Here is a 20,635-nt window from a genome sequence, read left to right as displayed (position 1 = left end):
CCCCAGAGGCCCGTTCCCCGCCGCCGGCAGATCGGGCCCCAGGGGGAACCCCACCCCGATGTGCACGTCACCCGGAAGTGACACGGCCACGCCGGGCACGCTGGGGCAGGGCCACGGTCATCCGAGGGAAAAGCCGGGAGTCCCCCACTGCGGCTCAAAAAGCACTTGGCAACCCTAGGTTATTGTGATGTGTTTTACAACAGGCTGCCTCTGGAAACAGTCAGGTTTAGGTTGCAGCACTCGGGTTATTGCCAGTCAGGGACTGGATACAGGGAATTTATCAGCCCAGAGTTGATAGATCATTACTGGCTGCCTGTTTGTTTCTGGGCACAATTCAAAGTTCCAGTTCTTAACTTTAAGGTGTTTAAATGATTTGGAGCTGGGGTACTTGAAAGACCACCTCCTCCCATTCAGCCCAATGGTTAAAATCTTCCCCCCAAGACCCACCCCCTTATGCCCCTGCCTGCAGAGGTGAGGTGGGTAGCAACCAGAGATGGGGCTATTTAAGTGGTGGCACCTCCCCTAAAGACCTTCCTGGCTCTTAACCTTCAGGTGCCAGGCCAAAACATTTCTTTGTACCCTGACTTTTAAATTGAAGTACTTCATCTACTTAAACTGTTTTATGTTCTGCTTCTAGCCTGAGGATCACTTTATCGATTTCATTTTAAGCTGTTTAATATTGTTTTAATGGATTATTATTATATTGATAATTTTATGCTTCAAAATAGTTTTGCTGGATTGTTATATTGGGAGCTGCCTCAAAATGGTATCTGGAGAGGCAGCACGTACAGTTTTATACATAAACAAAGTGGGAAAGTTTGTTGCATTTGGGGTGTCATTCCACAGTGCTCTGCTAAATGCCAAAGTGCCATTCTGCAAAGGAGGAAATGTTGGCTACTGTGTGAGATAGGCTGCTATACTAGGTGGGCCACTAGATGGACCACTGGTCTGACCCAGCAGGACTCTTCTTATGTTATAAAATAAGGCACATTTCCTGTCATGCAGATTCCAATGAGACTTGAGGTATCCAAAACTACTTCTGTGACAGAAAAATAAGTGAGATGGGGCAGTTCTGTGCAGCAGCCTGAATTGGCTTGGGCCTCTCTGTTTGGTTCTCTAACATAAGGCTTTGCAGGAGGCTCTTCAGCCTGACAATGCACCCTGCACTCTGCTCTAAAAGAACTGCTTACATTTCTGAGTTCCAGCCTCAAAGCCAAAACACCTAGATATGAGGACCTGTAGCTCCAAGCTCCTGCCTTGAGAGGGAGGGTGTTTTTAACCTAGTAATACAATGACTCCGGTCAGAGTCTTCTGGTCAGAAAAGGGAGGAGTCTGGGTTTCGTCAGGACCATCCAATTTCTTGATTAAGACCTAATCTGGATTCTAAAGGTATTTAACAGCAGTGTTTGAGGTGCTAAGGGCCCTCTGCCCAACACCGTGGTTAGGTCTTGCCAGAGTGACTAGAATGCATTCCTCAACAGATAATAATTCCTAAAGTAATAATAAGTGCATTATTTGTTTATAAGTACTGGTTTGTCTGTTTAGCAGCCATGATATATGGCTATAAAGAAATGCAGAACCAACAGTAATGTGCAGTGAAATCAGAGTTCATTGCCAACCATAAAGATGGGTCAAGGAACAGCTTAAAAACTAACTTCAAGTCAAGGGCACCACCAACCAGCCTACTGGAGACATAACCACATGGAGTGTTTCCTCTATATTAATGCTATGAACAAGACTGCCAAGAGCAAGAGAGAGAAGACATCTGGAACAACTGCTCTGGGCCTAAAGGCAGCTGCTAGTGAGAAGATGTGGAGCATAGGGCATGGGGTATGATGTGACATGTCCCAGAGGCTTCTGAGGATAAGGTGTCGCCATAAGGCAAAAAGGATGTACCTGACACACTGAGTGGAACACATCAAAGTCTTGCAAGCTACTTGCAAAATGGTGTACACCTCCATGCCTCACTTTGTTCATCCAGCATACAGCAAAAATCTGTATGGGCATGTGCTTTCACTTTGAATATGGATGTAGGAGAGCACCCTGTATAAAGTGAGAGTATACTCCCAGGCAGGACTCAGTCAGTCAGTCTGTCTGTCCTACCTACCCACCTATTTTCTATTGGGCTTTTAGTGATTTGTTTATATGGTTTTCCCTTTCTGTCTCCCTGTTTAGTTGCTCAGGTTTTATTGCTGCTAAACTAATGTTACACCTGTCTCTCTCTTGTTACTTTTATCTGCCACAAAACTTTAAAAAATAAAAATAATGATGGACCTCTGCTCCATATGTTTATCCAATTCCCTCTTGAAGCTGTCCATTCTTTTAGCCGCCACCACCTCCTGTGGCAGTGAATTCCATGTGTTAATAACTCTTTGGGTGAAGAAGTACTTCCTTTTATCTGTTCTAACCTGACTGCTCAGCAATTTCATTGAGTGCCCACAAGTTTTTGTACTGTGAGAAAGGGAGAAAAGTACTTCTTTCTCTACCTGCTCTATCCAATGCATAATCTTATAAACCTCGATCATGTCATCCTTCAGCTGTCATTTCTCCATGCTAAAGAGGCCCAAGCGCTTTAACCTTTCTTCACAGGGAAAGTGTCCCAACCATTTTATCATTCTGGTTGCCTTTTTCTGCACTTTTTCCAATGCTATATCATCCTTTTTGAGGTGTGGTGACCAGAACTGTCCACAGTACTCCAAATGAGGTCACACCATTGATTTATACACAGGCATTATGATACTGGCTGATTTGTTTTCAATTACCTTCCTAATAATACCAAGCATAGTGTTTGCCTTTTTTATTGCAGTCGTACACTGTCTCAACATTTTCATTGAGTTATCTACTACGACTCCAAGATTTCTCTCTTGGTCAGTCTCTGCCAGTTCAGACCCCATCAACATGTATTTATAGTTAGGATTTTTGGCTCCAGTGTGCATCACTTTGAACTCCATTTGCCATGTTGATGCCCACTTGCCCATCCTTGACAGATCCCTTTGGAGTGCCTCACAATCCTCCCTGGTTCTCACCACCCTGAACAACTTCGTGTCATCTGCAGATTTAGCCACTTCACTCCAAATCATTAATGAACAAGTTAAAAAGCATAAGACCGAGTACTGATTCCTGTGGTACCCCACTGCTTACCACCCTCCACTGAGAAAATTTCCCATTTATACTCACTCTCTGTTTCCTGTTAATTAGCAGTTTTTGATCCACAAAAGGACTTGTCCTTTTATCCTGTGACTATTGAGCTGACTTAGGAGCCTTTGATGAGGAACTTTATCAAAGCTTTCTGGAAGGTAAACAACATCTATTGGGTTCCCCTTGTCCACATATTTGTTCACTCCCTCAAAAAACACTAACAGGTCAGTGAGACAAGATCTTCCCTTACAGAGCCCATGCTGAGTATGCCTTAATCAATGTGCCTACTAATTCTTTCTTTAATAACAGTTTCCACCAACTTACCCGGTATCGATGTCAGACTGACTGGCCTATAATTTCCCAGATCTCCTCTGAAGCCTTTTTAAAGATGGGAGTAACATTAGCTGCCTTCCAGTCCTCAGGAATGGAGGCAGATTTTAATGAAAGATTACATATTTTTGTCAGGAGATCCACAAGTTCATATTGGAGTTTTTTCAGAACTCTCGGATGTATGCCATCCAGGCCTTGTAATTTATCATTTTTTAAGTTGTCTATCATGTGACATGTGAGGTGGCCTGGTACTCCCATCTCTTTAAGGACTTGCCACAGTTTTTTGTAATCCACACAGTCAAAGGCTTTAGTGTAGTCAATGAAGCAGATGTAGATGTTTTTCTGGTGCTCCCTTGCTTTCTCCATAATCCAGTGAATGTTGGCAATTTGATCTCTAGTTCCTCTACCTGTTCAAAACTCAGCTTGTACTTTTGGCAGTTCTCTATCCACGTACTGCTGAAGCCTAGCTTGTAGAATCTTGATCATGTGAAATAAGTGCAATTGTGTAATAGTTTGAACATTCCTTGGCATTGCCCTTCTTTGGGATTGAAATGTAAACTGGCCTTTTCCAATCCTGTGGCCACTGTTGCATTTTCCAAATTTGCTGGCATACTGTAAAAGGTAAAGGTAAAGGTTCCCTTGCTCGAAAGCCAGGCGAATCCGACTCTAGGGTTGCGGTGCTCATCTCCATTTCAAAGCTGAAGAGCCAGCGCTGTCCGAAGACATTTCCGTGGTCATGTGGCCAGCATGACTAAACACCAAGGCGCACGGAACGCTGTTACCTTCACACCGAAGTGGTACCTATTTATCTACTTGCAATTTCTTGCTTTCGAACTGCTAGGTTGGCAGGAGCTGGAACTAGAGATGGGAGCTCACTCCATCATGCGGCACCCGGGTCTCGAAGTGCTGAACTACTGACCTTCCACAGCCTGCAGTTCAGTGTCTTAACCACTTGAGCCACCACAGCACTTTAACAGCATCATCTTTTAGGACTTTCAATAGCTCAGTTGGGATACCATTATCTCCACTAGCTTTGTTGTTAGTAACGCTTGCTAAGGCCCATTTGACTTCACACTCCAGGATGTCTGGCTCAAGAACACTGATCACACCGTCGTGGTTGTCAGGGACATTGAGGTCCTTCTTGTATAGTTCTTCTGTGTATTCTTGCCATCTTTTCCTAATCTCTTCTGCTTCTGTTAGGTCCCTACCGTTTTTGTCCTTTATCATGGCCAGCTTTGCATGGAACGCTCCCTTGATTTCTCCAATTTTCTTGAAGAGATCTCTAGTCCTGCCCACTCTGTTGTTTTCCTCTATTACTTTGCATTGTTAATTCAGGAAGGCCTCCTTATCTCTCCCTGCTGTTCTCTGGAAATCTGCATTCAATCGGGTAAATGTTTCCTCTTCACCTTTGCGTTTTGCTTTTCTTTTTTCCTCAGCTATTTGTAAAGCCTCATCAGACAGCTACTTCACTTTCTTGCATTTCTTTTTCTTCGGTTTGGTGCTGATTGCTGCCTCCTGTACAATACCACGAACCTCTGTCCATAGTTCTTCAGGCACTCTATCAAATCTAGTACCTTAAACCTATTCTTCATCTCCACTGTATATTCATAAGGGATGTGATCTAGGTTAAATCTGAATGGCCTGGTAGTTTTCCCAACTTTCTTCAGTTTAAGCCTGAATTTTGCAATTTTTTGGAGCCTCTCCTTATGTCGTTTCCCAAGTGTTTGCACTGCTTAGTCAAGCTTGGAATACAAATTATGGCTGGAGGGAAGTGGGGTGGGAGCTTCAAACAGGTAGAAACTGCCAATAAATGAACCATCCCTACTTGTTTTGCAATCAGCTCCACTTATCAGGAACCTCAGAGTCTGCACGACTGTTAGTGCATCACCAGCATCCAAACACAGTCTAAACTGCAGAATTTGTTAAGTGCTGGGGAATCCTTAGCACTCGTTAAAAACAAAGCACTTGTTGCTTAAGCCTAAATCACTGAAGAATTACCCCCCTCCCCAAAAAGTCATGAAAGTAAATATGAGATGCATTTATGTTGATGTCTCACAAGCTCATTTACCAACCATCACAATGTGAGAACTATACACAAATCCCTTTCCCTCCTCCATAGACCTCAGGTCTATTTGTGTCCACAAGCCATTGTTCTGCTCCCAGGGTCTCCAGCAGGTAGCTTGTAAGCTACTGGCAGCTTAATCCCAGCTGCTTGAAAAACTACACTATTTATATAGGTTTAGATTATCATACTCATTGAATGTTGAATATATATTTTTAATTATTTATACACGGTTGGATCCTTTGTATCTTTTGTATAACTTATTCCCTTCCATGCTTCTCTGCTGTTTGGGTGTCAGCTAATGGTAGCTTGACCCTGGTTGTAAAAAAGACTGTAGAAAGATATGCTCTAGGATTTTATTGCATAAACATTTTTTTTAAAAAAAATAGTTTTTATTTACCCCCAAAAAACAACAACAACTGGATTGCTCTCTGTGATGCTGACACTGTAGCTTCATTTCTGGTGCTCTTCTTACTCCATGTTCTGTTTCCAAGACAGAACAAAACTTAGTAACATGCCTGGGGAGATGGACCAGCTCAGGATCTTTTTCATTACTCAGAATTAGCTCTCTCTCTCTCTTTATGGGTTCATGATTCCTACTCCATCCATTCTTTTCTACCTGGCCATCCCAAACCAAAACATGCGACTAACAAAATTTGCAAAGAAACAAGCAATAATTGTATCCCTAATACCAGAAATCAGGTAAAGTAGCAATAATTTGTATGATAAAATTGGGAGAGGGGGATATGTTTATAAACCCACCTTTTTTTCATTTACCCCCTTCCATTAAGTTGGTAACTGCCACTGTGTAGTGTCCCCAAAACAGCAACTAAAGAGCACTCCAGTTATCTTGCCAGTGAAGCATAATCGGGGCAGATGGATCATGTAGGGCATGTGCCCACTTGTATTGTGACAGGGCTCTGTGACCTTGGGGGACTCATCTGCATGCAGAGAAAATTACAAAGGCCAAATTGCCTCAAAGAGACATCGGTGCCAGTAGGAGCCCGGCTCATTCAGAATGGATTGCGGGGAACTAATGCCGTTCTCAGATGGCAGGAGGCCTTTGGTTTTTGCATGCTGCTTTGAATTTCCCTGCGTGAGCCTGCATAGCAAATGGGAGACGATGGGCCAGCCCGCCTGCACAAGGGCTCCGCTATGTCACTTAAACGACAATGACTCAGTTTCTCGCTCCACTCGGCACGTCGCTTGGTCCAATCCATTGGGGTGGCGTGTGTTTCTGAGGCATTAGCTGGGTTCGAAAACCATCATTACCCTCCAACCAATATGTCTAAGGCTTTAGAGCGCTGAACAGGTAATAGAATTGCACAAAAAACTAATAATAAAAGAGAATGAAATAGAAGCCAGCCCCAGGAAAGCAGATCTATCTATTATGCCAAGCTGAAGGGTAAGAGGTAAACAAGCTATTCAAGCCACCGAGAAAATGCTGTGCTCTCCGGGGCAGGAATAATAAACAGACCAATTATTCTTTATGCATTCAGATGTTTCAAAGGACCCCTCTTCTGAAAATCAATGAAATTAATTTAATGTTGTTACATGCTTTACATTTAAGATTCCCAGAGGGCTACTCAAAATGTACTCAGAGATCTACGAATCAGGCCTTGGCTTGGGTGACAGAGCAGCATGGAGAAGAGCTGGCCCACATCCTGGAGATACAAGCCATTGCACAGAATTATAGAGAGGGGGGGGGGGGGGAGTTGCAGAAGCCTAACATCACCCTGCCACACTCTCTCTGTTGGACAATGTATGCAGCAGCCCTTTCTACAGATCAACAGTCATGTGCTAATAACAAGACCCCAGGGTTTGATAAACACATCGTAGTCAAGATCAATGTGTAGTATTACAAAGAAAACTTCATTTTATGCCATATACCAGAGCAGAAGCCCACTTGCAGCTATGATCTGGCTAACAGGCATTATCAGTAGAACCTTCTACCCACCAAGTAAAACCTAAAGCAGAGAGATCTAGGGCTTTCATGGTGATGGTTCCAGTTCTCTGGAAAATACTTTCTTATACAGCTTTTGCTAAGATTACAAGACTATTTCTGCCCAGCTTTTAGTTGTTATAACCCTGGGCTGCTTTTGCTGTACGTTAATGTTATCTGTTGTTGTTTTTAACAGTGATTTGGGGGGGGGGGAGTTGTTGCTTTTCTTGGAGATTTTATGGTTTTTAATATAATGTTTTGTCATTTCCCACCCAAATGAGTTTCATATGCATCCTTGGAGAGAGGAAAGTGTGTCATAGAAATAAAGGTTCCATGCTGTGCTGATACAATGAAAGGAAAACAATGGTTTGCACCTTTCTCAGGTTAATACCCAAGGATGAACCTTACTTCTGTACCATTTCAATATGTATTTTTGCACACACGGTGTTTGAACAGAAGCAGTATCCTGTTACATGTAGCCATATACAGATATAGTCTTCCTCAACTCTGTTTCCTTGAGAGGAAGAAGCCTAGAATGGACAGACAGAAACGGACTGAGTAAAGGATGGCAAAGGCTCAACTTCACCAATATCCCCATTCTACAAACGTCAGCAGTTGCATGCACCCTTCAGTTCACAGAAGACTACATAATCCTGTTCCCTTCTCTCTTTAATTCATCTTTGGGGGCTGATGCACTTTAAATGGCCACTGCGTAGAACATGTTTTAAGTTGTTCTACATGGCAGCTGCCTCCATCTAGTGTGGAAAGGGCAATTTTCTCCATACTGTCACAATCTACTGAACTTAAGGTCAGCAGTGACACAGAGGAAACTCCCCAGTTATAAATGGTATGCTACAGAGGGTTATGTACCATGTCAACAGAGGTTTGAACTGGCCCTGCAAGAAGACAGTTTTAGGCACACCAGCTTTCTACAAAAACAGGAGTCTGAAAGCAACAAGGACACTGAGTTTGAGCATTTATATGACCACAACTCTAGCAACACAGGCTCATCTGAATGGGTACCAAGGGGGGACATTGTGGCAAAGTAATCAGAATGGTTGTGGGAGAACCAAAATTCTCATTCTTGCCAAGCAGAATTCCTGTTGACAAGGACTGCAGAGGGAATATGAGAAGCAACTAAGCACCATGCCATCACACCTGGATCCAATTCAGTTCAGAATCCTTTCTCCTAGGAACATTTGTACTGATTTTTGATGTAATTTGTATATTTTTAGTTTATACACACGGCTTTGGGAGCCAATTTTGTCTGAGAAGTAGGATTAAAATTTAAGAAACAGTCAAAAATAGTAAGTTATAATTCAATGGAAAACCATGAGATAAGGACATGTGTACTAGAACCTGTCCTGAATTCCTCTGGAGTAACATACAGAAGACATTTCAGTAAAAGGCTCAGTGCTCTTATTGTCTGTCTTTACTCACCAAAGAAGGCAAACAAACAGCTGAGATTTGATTAAGATTACAATATAAAGTTGACTAAATGGATAATTTAACCAATTAAAAACCTTTTGAACAACTAAAAAAACCCATACCAATTAAGCAAAACAAACATAAGTATCTTAAATATGTCTTCTGTGTTCTTGTTATCTATTGTCCCTTTGGCTCGAAGGCTCTCTCTTGATGGAGCACTGTAGAACTTAGATTGTCAGCTGGCCCTTGCTAGGGCTTGTAGAATGTGCTCCACAATATTTTTTGGTAGTGTGCCACCTTCTACACTTCCATCTTATTTTTTTTAATATCAATTGACTGTCCCTAAATATTGGACAACTTCCCAGCTTACTCAGATAGACTGCCCTGGTGGATCTGGTGCAACTGAAACATTGACAGATGTCTTCTGGCACATGTCTTCTTTGCTTGCAAGCTGGTGGCCCCTTTGAGAAGTTTCTGGGTTCAACCAGAGTTTCTGGTGCTTTTCCAGTTCCCTGGCTTTTTTGCTAGCTGATACTGATTTTGGTACAGCCCTGGCTATGGCAATTTTTATGGCTGCAGTGTCTTCAACTTGAGGGTGGAATTAGAGGGTGGTATTAGTGTGATTTATGTTGTCCAAAACCGTTGGGTCATTGTATTGTTTGAAATAAAATAAAGTACTATATTAAATATTTTAAGCCTCACAGTTTCAAGAGGTATTCCCCCTTCTCCCTTATATAAGGGAATGCCTCTTCTAAATGGTTTTGAAAAAAACATGTTCACTGTTTTGAAGCAAAACATGCTCATTTCTTCAAAGCTACTACTTTGTTCATATGCAAATACATAGTGATCGGAATGATTAATCATAAAGCTCATATGATCAACTGAGGAGGAGGATGAATTGTCAGTCAGATATCTGACTGGTAGATAGTGTTCTGCAATTCAAGATCTAGATAAGTTCTTGGAAATTGTAGATGCATCTATTGTTGTGAGACAGCTCTACACCTCAGTAGTGAACAGGGTTGCCAGGTCAATTTACCCTGACAGTGGGGGGTGGAAGGGAGCTTTCCAGGAGTGGGGTGGGTGGGGCAACATCAGCAACACATGACATCACATGGAAGTGACATCATCATGCCAGGGACATCACATGGTAACGTTCTAACTGGAGTGTCACCACGTGATGTCCCCAGCATGATGACATCACTTCCATGTGACATCATCGTGTCGGAGACATTGCCGCAAGAGGAGGCTGTTCGGGGGTGGGTTCCCCCCCCCCCCGGCCAGCTGGCTGGCAGAGGGTGGAAGCCCCGAAAACCAGGGAACCCCTGCCTAGACCAGGGATCTGGCAACCCTAGTAGTGTAGAGGCCTTAAAATGATAATAAAAAATTAGTACAAACACGCTAATTCATCCAGAGTGACAGTAAAGTGCCCCCCCAGCCCCACAAAATATTTAAAGAGTCAACATTTATAGGAGGAAGTACATGCCAGTTGCCTAGCAACTGTTATGGTCAAGATCTCCAACCACACTGAGAAAGGGAAGCTACAGAAGTCTCCAAGAGAGAAGGTAAGGTATGAGGCAGGGAAATGCAGATCCAGGTCTCTATTTAGAGCCTCCCAAATTCACTAAAGCAAGATCCATTTGGGCCGGCTGTAATGTTGTGTGATAAACCAGGCTCAAGAGGGCGGACAGGAGGGGGAAGAGGGTACTGGCTTGGGGAAATAAAGATAGCCTCGCATGCAGGCTCCAGTTACAAGGCTTGCTCTCGAGCTGTCAGGCATGACCCATAATCATCATGGAGTTTTATTAAGAAGCAGCAGCTGGGGAGAAACCCAGTGACAGCTTTAAAATTAACTTCCCAGACTTGCCATCAATATTATGACAATTTCTCCCTCGTCGGTTTGCTGACCTGACATGAAGCTTGACAATATTAACAAAGCTTTGCTGAAACAAAAGCCTGCCACTTTGGATCTGGAAGCCAGGACTGCTTTCGGGGTGGGGGTGTGTGAGGGAGATGACACCCACAATTTCAGCTGAATTTTCATGAGTTTTGCCTTCCGTGTCTAAATCTGAATGCTCAACAAGGAACAGCCTTTTGGTTAAACAAAGAAGCAAACAGCACAGGGACCGTTATACATTCTCTCTAAGACCTCCACAAAGCCCACAATGACTGTAGCTATGGTTGGAATGGGTGCAGGGAGGTCCCACAGATTGCATTTAAAGGCACACAGTCTTAGGTTTTTCTGTGATGGAGCAGAGGAGCTTCCAAGAGCTTGGTCAGACAGGCTGAAGGATTACTCAGTTCCCATGCTCCCAGACTTTGACAGTTTCCCTGAGATAGGCACTGTGCACAAGCTCAGGGATAGCTTGTTCCCTGAAGCCAACAAACACTAGATTTGGGGGCTTTTGTAAATGAATAGCTAAGGAGGGAATCATAAGTTCACTAGGGGAAAATAATACTTTTTTTTTTACAATAATGAACATTAAAACAAAGCAAAAAGAACTTTTTTTGCTGAATTCTAAATACCATAGATAGTTCCTTATCACTTTCACCCCTGCCTGGCTTCTTTTATAAATATTCAAAGTCTTCCATATATACATGCAGCCTCTGGCAAGAAAAAAAAGAAAGAAACATGTGCAAGTTCTTGGCACTTCAACAAGATAGGAAGAGGTTTCTCTTGGCATCATTTTGTAAATGTTCTTTTAAAGTGTAAGTGGCTACGATTAGGAGGGGGCAAGACAATAGTACAGTAATGGTTGCAATGCCTATTCAACAATCCCCCCCCCACACACACACACAGTCACAGAAGTACTTAGACCTTCCATCCTTTCCTCTGGAAAGACAGAATATGAATTCTTTACCCACCCCAACACTTCAATTTATTGGCCACCCAAAAATGCAATATAATGCAACTGTAGAACTGGAAAACACACAGCCTTGGAGTGGTAACGCTATACACTGAGAGGGAGAAAGATTAAAAGGCACTTAAGGGAAACAAACAGAATTTACAGGAGCAGGGTAGTTATCTAGTAGAGGCAAACAAATAAATATAATGGAGGGGGGGGAATAAAGGGGGAAAACCCAAAGAAAATAGTTTTGTTTTGGGTACTGTATTCTGGTGCACCAACAGCTAAATGGCATGCATGTTTCTGTGCAGACAGTCTCTCTCTTACTACAGAGCCTACAGTTCATCTCTGGAATGCTGGTGCCCTAGATGAATTTCTGCAATATTCTTCTCCTGCAGGCAACTCCCCCACCATTATCCTACAGAGTACCTAATCTGGCTGTCCATCTTTATATATCCGGCCTGTCATTATGGACCAATGCAAGGGAGCTTCCCCTCCTTACCCAGCATCCAGAAACATTCTCACCACTTCAAAACATGGATATCACCTCTTCTTGTTGAAATGTACAACACCTGAAAACTTACTAGCACTTATTGAGTTGTATAGTTTAAATGATATTAGTTTTGTTTTAATTTAAATTATTCATGTTTTATTGTAAATTATGTATTTGATATTATGTAAGCCGCCCTGCGCTGGCCTTGGCTGGGAGGGCAGGGTAAACATTTAATAAATAAATAAATAAATAAGACTATGTGAGACCAGCAAAGCTTTAGGCTTCTTTATTGAACAACCATATTCCATCCAAGGAAGTTAATGAAAGTGCTGGGAGAGGGGTGTTTACCTCAAGTCCAGTGTTCCCTCTAAGCTGAGTTAGTGTGAGCTAGCTCACAGTTTTTTAGCCTCCGGCTCACACATTTTTGTCTTAGCTCAGGAAGGATAGCTCCAGAGCAAACTAATTTATGCTATTGCCAAATTGCTCGCCCACAACTTTAATGCCAGTAGCTCACAAAGCAGAAATTTTGCTCACAAGACTCCACATCTTAGAGGGAACATTGCTCAAGTCTTCCCTGGGAATTATTAGTTTCAGAAGCCACTGGAGTTCAGCCTGTCAGGTGGATCTTTACTTCACAATGAAGTAAATAAATAGATAATGGAATTTCTGAAGAGTTGGAAGTGGTGTTTGGGGAGGGCGGAGTTTGGGAAGGGGAGGGAGCTCTGCAGGGATGTGATGTCACTCTACGTCTTGGTCCACTATACTGTCCCCAGCCATCCCACAAGACCTCAGCTTCCCTGGCTATAAAGATTGTTTGCTGTTTTTCCTGACGCTTCCTTGATTCCCTACAGATCTCGATCCTCCTTGTCTATTACTTAGCTGTTGGCATGCCTACTATGAAGTCCTGGGGATCCTAAATGCATAACAGCAGGAATTAGGGACGTGCGCCTCATATCAGCTACAGCAGCCTGTTGCTATCCACGCAGTGGAGTCTCAAGTGGCAGCCTACAGATCAAATCAGTCATGGCTAAAGCAGACAGAACAGGGGAAGGCAAGGGACAGGCAGTTCTGTATGACCTTCCAGTTTAGGGAGATCAGACCAGCTTCCCCTCAATTTACAGAAGGGAGAAAATGAGCAAGAGGGAACGAAACAACAAAAAAGGAGGAAAGAGACAGAAAGGAAACCTGTCAGTCAAATATTTTATCTGGGCATTTATAATGTAGCAAACCAAGTCCCAAGCCCTGTGTGATAATTTAGGGGTTTCTAACTACAAACAGCTTAAAACTACAAAGTGCAAACGGCTCTTAAACAAGAAATCCTTTTATTCCCTAGGGGAAGAGGATGAAGGGAGAACAGATTAGGAGGAAACAAACAAGCCATTTGAGGGCTAATCCCCTCTGATATTTGGGAACAGCTAGCAAAAGCTTGAGCTCTGCCCCACTGCTAAGCAAAACATGTGCCCTGCAGGGGAGAAAAGGGAGGTAGAGTTGTGATCACTCTTTACATCTTGGACCCAGAGCTGAGCCCCTAGCTAAATAAAGCTGTGTGGCTGCAAGCAATTCCCCTAATGTTTATTGATAATTCACCAATATAACATGGGGGGAGTAGCAACATGCAATCTTTATTCTTTTGCAATCACCAGCTGCAGTCTCAACAAGGGGTGAAAAACCAATTGCTAGGAAGTGATCTAAAAATCTTCCTTTCATGAAGGGAGGAAATATGCTTGCCAATAGCTGATTTGTTTCATCTCTCTTCCAACCCCAAAGTTCAATTTTTCTCTATATTTTTGCAAATGTAATTAGTGCTGAGCCAATACTGAGGCATCTTGAACAACAGTGTGTGTGAGTGCTGATCCCATTGTCCAGGCAACAGGTCCGACTCCCCCTTGCCCCAGTCCTATCTTATGTTGTTAGCTAGTTCAGGCAGAAAGCTGCTGGAGATGTAGATCCTAATCCTGTTGAAGTCCATAACCTATGCATGCCTACTGCTAGATTATAGGGGAAGCTTTGCCATGTAATGTTGGTGGGCCATGACATTAACTGAACAGCACAACAGGTCACAGAACATTGCTTCCCTTATTTCAGCAATAGGGACCCATTCCTCTTTTCTCCCTTCCCTTCCAACTGTGGGCAATGTAAAGCCCTGTGATCCCATCAGACAGCCAACTCTGACTGGTTGCCATGTCATCGTCATCATCATCACATCTGCACGTCACATAAAGAAGAAGAAAGAAGCCCTAAAAACCACACTGAAACAGGGACATATCAGAATAATGAATGAAACTGGGAGCAAAAAAGTGAAGCTCTACCAAGTGAGGGGGCTGAAGTTCTTTTTGTGCCTCTCAAAAGCTCAATCTTCACTCTTCTGGGATGTATATATTTATATTTATATATTTCGATTTCTATACCGCTCATAACCCCTAATGGGTCTCAGAGCGGTTTACAATGAACTACTTGCGTAGTTGAATGCCTAACTAGGGCCACAATTTCCGCGGGGAGGGGGCTCCCTACCAGCACCCATGCGGCGTATCTTATTCCTTCTCCGGCGGGCCTCGTTCCTGACGATTCGGACGACTTCGGATGGCTAGCAACCGTCTCCGGGCAGGCTCTGGTGACTCCCGCTGGTGCGCAGTTGCTTCGGGGCGCAGCTTCCGGCTATGCGTCCCATTGGGCTCCTGTCGTGCTGCGTCCCCTCGTTGCTGCGTCAACCTGGCTCCGCCTCCACCACTCAATCTGGTCGCCGCCTCCTGGGATCGTCGCTGCTCCGCCACTGCTCCGCCGCCATTACTCTCACCGCTCCGCCTGCCGCCACTGCCGCCATCGACCGCACTCCTGGCACGAACCAGGAGGAGGGTGCCCCCCTGTCACCTAGGGCAGGTACCCATTTGTCTACTTGTTATTACTTTTGAGCCGCTGGGTTGGCGGGAGCTGGGACTGGGGCCGGGGGCTCAACCCGGCCACGGTGGGGATTTGAACAGCCATTGTGGCTGTTCGCTATTGATGTTACCTGCAGGCGTCGTACTACCTGCACCATCGCTCCCTAAGATGTAGAAAGATGTACATTCATTGCATTATTACCTTTAATCCACACTTACTCTTTTGCCTCCATCCAAACTTCTCTGGGTCTCCCTGTTCTTTCCTACCTAGCTCGTTCTCTAAAGTTGGCCTAAGGTGTATGACTCCAGAAGATACTTGGATAAAGGCCCAGGAAAGGTCCGGGAAAGAGACCTTCTAGCAGCCATTGCCTGTTCTCGTCCCATGCTGACACATGTACTTATTTATTCAGGAAGCTACAGAGACCTGGGAAGCAGGCTGACTCATTCTTTTAGCTGAGGGATCCAAGGAACTATCAATCTCTCCAAAAGATGCAGTCCCTTGATTCTGACGGTGTGCTCCTGATTTGCCAAAGAAAGCTTTTAATCCCCTGTATTAGGCGGTTTCCTGCTATGTTTCACACGCACCAAATTAAGGGCTTCTCAAACAGCTGGTACCCTTGGTGCTTAGAGAGGTCCTTGAATATCAACGAAAATTAGGCCAAATTGCATCTTTTAAGTTAATAATTTCTCCCCTATTAAGCTTCCCTTCTCATCCCTTGTCACAGGGTGATGGAATGTTGTTCCAACCCCACAGCACCTGTCCCTGCACAGCAACTAGACAAAGACTCCACATGCAAATGCTGTACACAGAAGTGTACAGACAAGCTAAAAGCATACATTTAAATCCAGAAAATTAGCACTAGTGACATAATTGTCAGAAAGAGACCCAGCATTAAGATGTAGAAATACACAAAAAATGTACACTTGCTATGCACCGTGCTTTACAATATGTGTATCATTTCTTTTCACAGCAGTTGTAAGGCATTGTTTATCTTTTCATTCTAAAAGAGAGAGAGCAGAAAGGAGAGAGATTGGTAACTGCAAAATGGCACATCTGACCTATGCTGATCATCTCTGTTTATGTGCACAATGAAGAACAGCTTCGAGCACCAAAGGACATGAGGGAGTGGGCTGTGCATGGTCCTCATGCCTTTGTAGGTCTCTGTTTTGAATACTATAGGGGGAAGAAAGATGCATCACATCTGCTTCTCCCACTTATTTTATTTCCTCTATCACCTATGAGATTTTTCCTCTTCCTTGTGGTAGTGTCCATGATTCTCTCCTCCCCATTCTCTCCCCACAACCACCTTACAAGGGAAGGTTAGGTTAGGCAAAGAAAGTAACTGATCCAACCCCCCCCCCCCCCCAATGAGTCTCATAGCATAGTAGGGATCTGAAGGTGGGTCTCTCCAGTCCTGATCTAACCACTACTCTACACTTTTCATCCTGGAGAGGTATGGGACAGTTTGTAATGAGACATGCAAGCTGTCTTTTGTCCATGGAACTTGTACATCTTGCTATGTGTGTGAATGAGAAAGAGGCAGTTCTATTTTGGACAACATGAATGAGCACAGGGAATAGGAAGCAAGAGGCACTTGTGCCCTTTCCCACTCTCATTGGGTACCACCCTGTAACATCTACAGCTGCTCTTGACACACCACAGAGTTCAGAAGCTACATCACACACAACCAGCAAAGGAGAATCATGCATTTCTCAACAGTGCTCACACCAGGTGTGGGTTTTCCCCCCACTTGCCCAGGAGCCCTTTTGGCAAGAAAAGCTCCCCCCCCCCGGAGGTAATGTATTCCCAGCTCACATGTGTGGACAGAGGTGTGCAAAAGACATGATAAACCTGCTAGGGACTCAGAAGAGCATGCAGGGCTCTTTCAGGGTTGCTGGTACCCATCATCAATCCCACTTATGACAGACTGCTCCCAAGTACTGTTTCATGTAAGTTCAGAATGGGTCTGGGCACAGGCAAATGGATCAGCTACCTGCCTACATCCAGGTACAGAAAGTGGCTAGAAAATCCTAAATTGTATGTGGGGACTTCATTCAGCTATGAAATTTACTGGATGGCCTTCAACAAGTCTCTCCCTCTTTCAGTCTCAGTCACATTACAGAGTTCATGATGATGCTAAAATGCCATGTTGAGTTCCTTAGAGGGAGGGAAGAGAAGTGCAGGACGTAAAAGAACCAATGTGGCAGAGCGACTACAGTGGCGGACTCAGGCCATGGGGGGGTGTAGGTTTTTATCCCCACTCTGCCTCGAAGCTCACTGTAGTAACCCCTGACCAATCAATTCTCAGCCTGACCTACTTCACAGGGTTGTGGTTGGTGAGGACACATGAGAGAAGAGGAGAAGAAGAAACCATGTATACCACTCTGAAGTCTTTAGAGGAAGAACAGTCATTAAAAAGTAAAAATAAATACAAATACATAAATTCCTCAAATGCCCAAGAACCTCAGCTTGAATTTCAAGTTTCATTTTTTAAAAACCAATATAATTTATTAATAGAAAACAACAAAACTAAGTTCCAACACATACCTCACACCACAGAAGAACTACACTAATCAACTTGTTGGAACAAGTCCAACTGAATGCCCTCGTGTTTCCTGTATGCCTCTCTACTGGAAAACACTGTGCACTTTTTATAGCTATATCCAACATCCCTTCTTGAACACAGATGAACACGCACAACTTCCTCTGAATCAGACCACTATTGCATTTTATCATTTATGCAGGGACACTCAAAACAATTAGAAAAGAGTCTGTTCGAAGTATACAAAGTATCTGGATTGGCACTCTGACTGGACAGCAAGATACTTCTTTGCACAGATCTCTGTCCGGGCAACAGCCCCATCCCCCCCATCCCCTTTCTGATTTCACAACCATGTTTGCCTTCTCACTGCTACAGATGAACACAGATGCTCTTCCAGAATTTCTCCCTAATTATTCTCCAAGGCCTTCGGAAAGCTGTTGAGTGCCCCAGGGCAGCCTCTCGTGAACAAACCACTGTCTATTGTGACATGAAGAGCCTTTTAAGATTTGCAACATCATCAACCTTTATCTGGTGAGGAGGGCGGTGGAGAACAGGGCTGCTGAATCAGCAGATGACTCGCAGGACTCTAATCGTCCCAGCTGTCATTGACACAGCAGCTGTGTCCAACTTCAGCTTGCCAGTAAAACTGCAGATGAAATTGGGCAATTCAGACCATAAAGGAAGAAAAGAGGAGGAAGGGAAAGAGTTATAAAAACCTTTATGGCTACTACATAGCCTTGGGGGTCTGAGTCTTGACTTCCCTTGACCACACAGATCCAGGCCCCTCCCTGGAGCCAATATATAAACTGAGCTTCTCCAGATCAGGAGAACAACAAAAGGGGACAGAGGCCAGATTGCTGCCAGAGGAATCTCTCCAAAGGGCCTTGAAGCACCTCCCACACACCCATATAACCAGGCATCCAACTTGAGATACAGCAAGAAGGGAAGCAATAATATATCCAAGTCTGCTGGTGTGCGGACATATCTGCTTTGAGCCTCATCAAATCGGCTGCTTGTTGGAGCAAGACAGAGGTTGCATTCAGCAAGTTTTAAAAAATGCATTACAGTTATTCCATTCTTCCTCAAAAGAGTTCATGGCCTGCAGGCTTCTCAGCAAAGCCCAGATCTTAGCTTCAAAAATGAACTACATCACACTGTTCCTTGGGCACAATATCCTTTTCTCCAGGTTGGAGATTAACAGTATGCATCACTGTAGTCATGACTGCATGCTGCAGAATACCTTTTCTAATGCCTGAAAGTTTATGGAAATATTTCAACAAAGCCTTAAAAACAGGAGGGGTTCCACTGAACAGACTGGAGATTGCAGAAATTTAGAGTGTGTTGCATGTACATTTCAGAAAAAAAAGCAAAACACTTCTCACAAACTGACCCCCCCTTTTCTATTTTTTTTAGTTATAAATGAGAGTGGATCAATTCTAGGACAACTTATTTGCTGTTAATTGGGTAATTGAAGTAGGCTTAAAGGATTATAGACAAATAAGAGCACATGCTTGTGAATAGCAGGCAAGGTGTTACCATTTGGAGCTATGTAACTTTGTTAGTGCTGCAAAACATGGAAATCTAGACAAAGTTCATGTTATTCCAAAGTGGTACGTGCATGTGCCCACCTGCAGTCATGCACACACATGAAGTGGCCTGATACTGAATCAGACCATTGGCCCATCGAGGTCAGTACTGTCTACACAGACTGGCAGAGGCTCTCCAGCATGTCAGGCTGGGGTCTTTCACATCACCTATTGCCAGAGTCTTTTAAATGGAGATGCCAGGGATTGAACCTGGGATCTTCTGCAGGCCAAGCACAGGCCCTTCCACTGAGCCACATCCACACATCCATTCTGGATGGAGATTAAGAAGCAGAACTCATACTCATGATGCAGGTACCACAAGGATTGCCCCAAGTTCCGACTTCCATCTGCCATAAGAGTGCTAACATTCCTTCCCCAGAACAACTCTGCAAAACTTGTTACACTCTTAAGCCTTGAATTTCTTGCAAAATTCTTTCAGCACCAAGACAATACTTCTTTCAGTCTAAAGAGCCACAATGCCTTTCAAATGCTAGCAGATGCACAGGCATGCCCAGGTCCATCTAGAGATATATAGTATTGCAAATGCATGATTCTGAGCATAAGAACCTGAATTTGCAGATCTGTTTCACTCTACTAAAAGGGAAAGGGGGAATATGACAACACATACCTGAATGTCATCTGGAAAACCTGCCCTTGGTTGACATGTTGGGTTCTGTTGTTGTAGCCGTGCAGCATTTCCCCAAAGAGAGTGTCGTTGAATTTTGTATCTGGTTTGAGGCACTTGGGGCCCTCACAGATGTCTGATAACATGAGGCAGGATTTGCCATCTGGAGCCAGCTTGTATTCCTCAACACAGCTGAGAGAGAACCCACACAAAAGGAACAATGAATAACAAACAAAAGCCAATCCTTCAAAATGGCAGGAGTGATTGGGGGGGGGGGGGGGGGGGTCAGGAGACAGAGAAGGTTAAAACAGTCCAACTTGCAGGGGTGGAAAGGAAAAAAAACACCATAGATATTAAAGCTGATGTTAAGGAAGTCAAATATTCTATCCCATAAACAGGAGGCGGAAGAAGCTCACAAAACCTGGTAAGTGCAGATGTGTGTTGTAAGAAATGGGGGAAAGTGGAAGAAAAGTGTCTTTATTTATTATTATTATTATTATTATTATTATTAGCCTCTATATAAGAGCAGAAAATCAAATCGGGATCACAGTGTAAAAACCCACAACCAAGCAATCACTGTGATTCATGGCTACTATGTTTTATATAACACAGCATATGCTCCTTTATAATACTAAGATTCCATTCAGCTATGTAGTGTCCCTTGTGTTATAATGATTATGGTTAATTCTAGGGCAACAACGTCTGAAGAAGATCCACTAAGAATAACTTCTGAGAGAAGATCAGCTATGAAATGGGCTTGCATCTAGAT

General features: G+C 43.7%; 1 protein-coding gene across 1 annotated transcript in view; it reads right to left on the bottom strand.

The window, feature by feature from the left end:
- Positions 1-20,635, bottom strand: part of LOC107117485 (astrotactin-2-like) — a 490,835-nt gene that overhangs the window by 131,263 nt on the left and 338,937 nt on the right. Inside the window, exon 12 of the mRNA XM_015419611.1 lies at positions 19,870-20,058. Within this exon, the coding sequence (XP_015275097.1) occupies positions 19,870-20,058 (189 nt within the window). The remainder of the gene's footprint in view (positions 1-19,869; positions 20,059-20,635) is intronic.

The sequence above is a fragment of the Gekko japonicus genome, unplaced genomic scaffold (genome assembly GCF_001447785.1).
Source record: "Gekko japonicus isolate JY-2015 unplaced genomic scaffold, Gekko_japonicus_V1.1 scaffold1142, whole genome shotgun sequence".
NCBI classification, from domain to species: domain Eukaryota; kingdom Metazoa; phylum Chordata; class Lepidosauria; order Squamata; family Gekkonidae; genus Gekko; species Gekko japonicus.
Note: the sequence above shows the minus strand (reverse complement) of the source record. Positions and strands in the feature narration are given on the sequence as shown.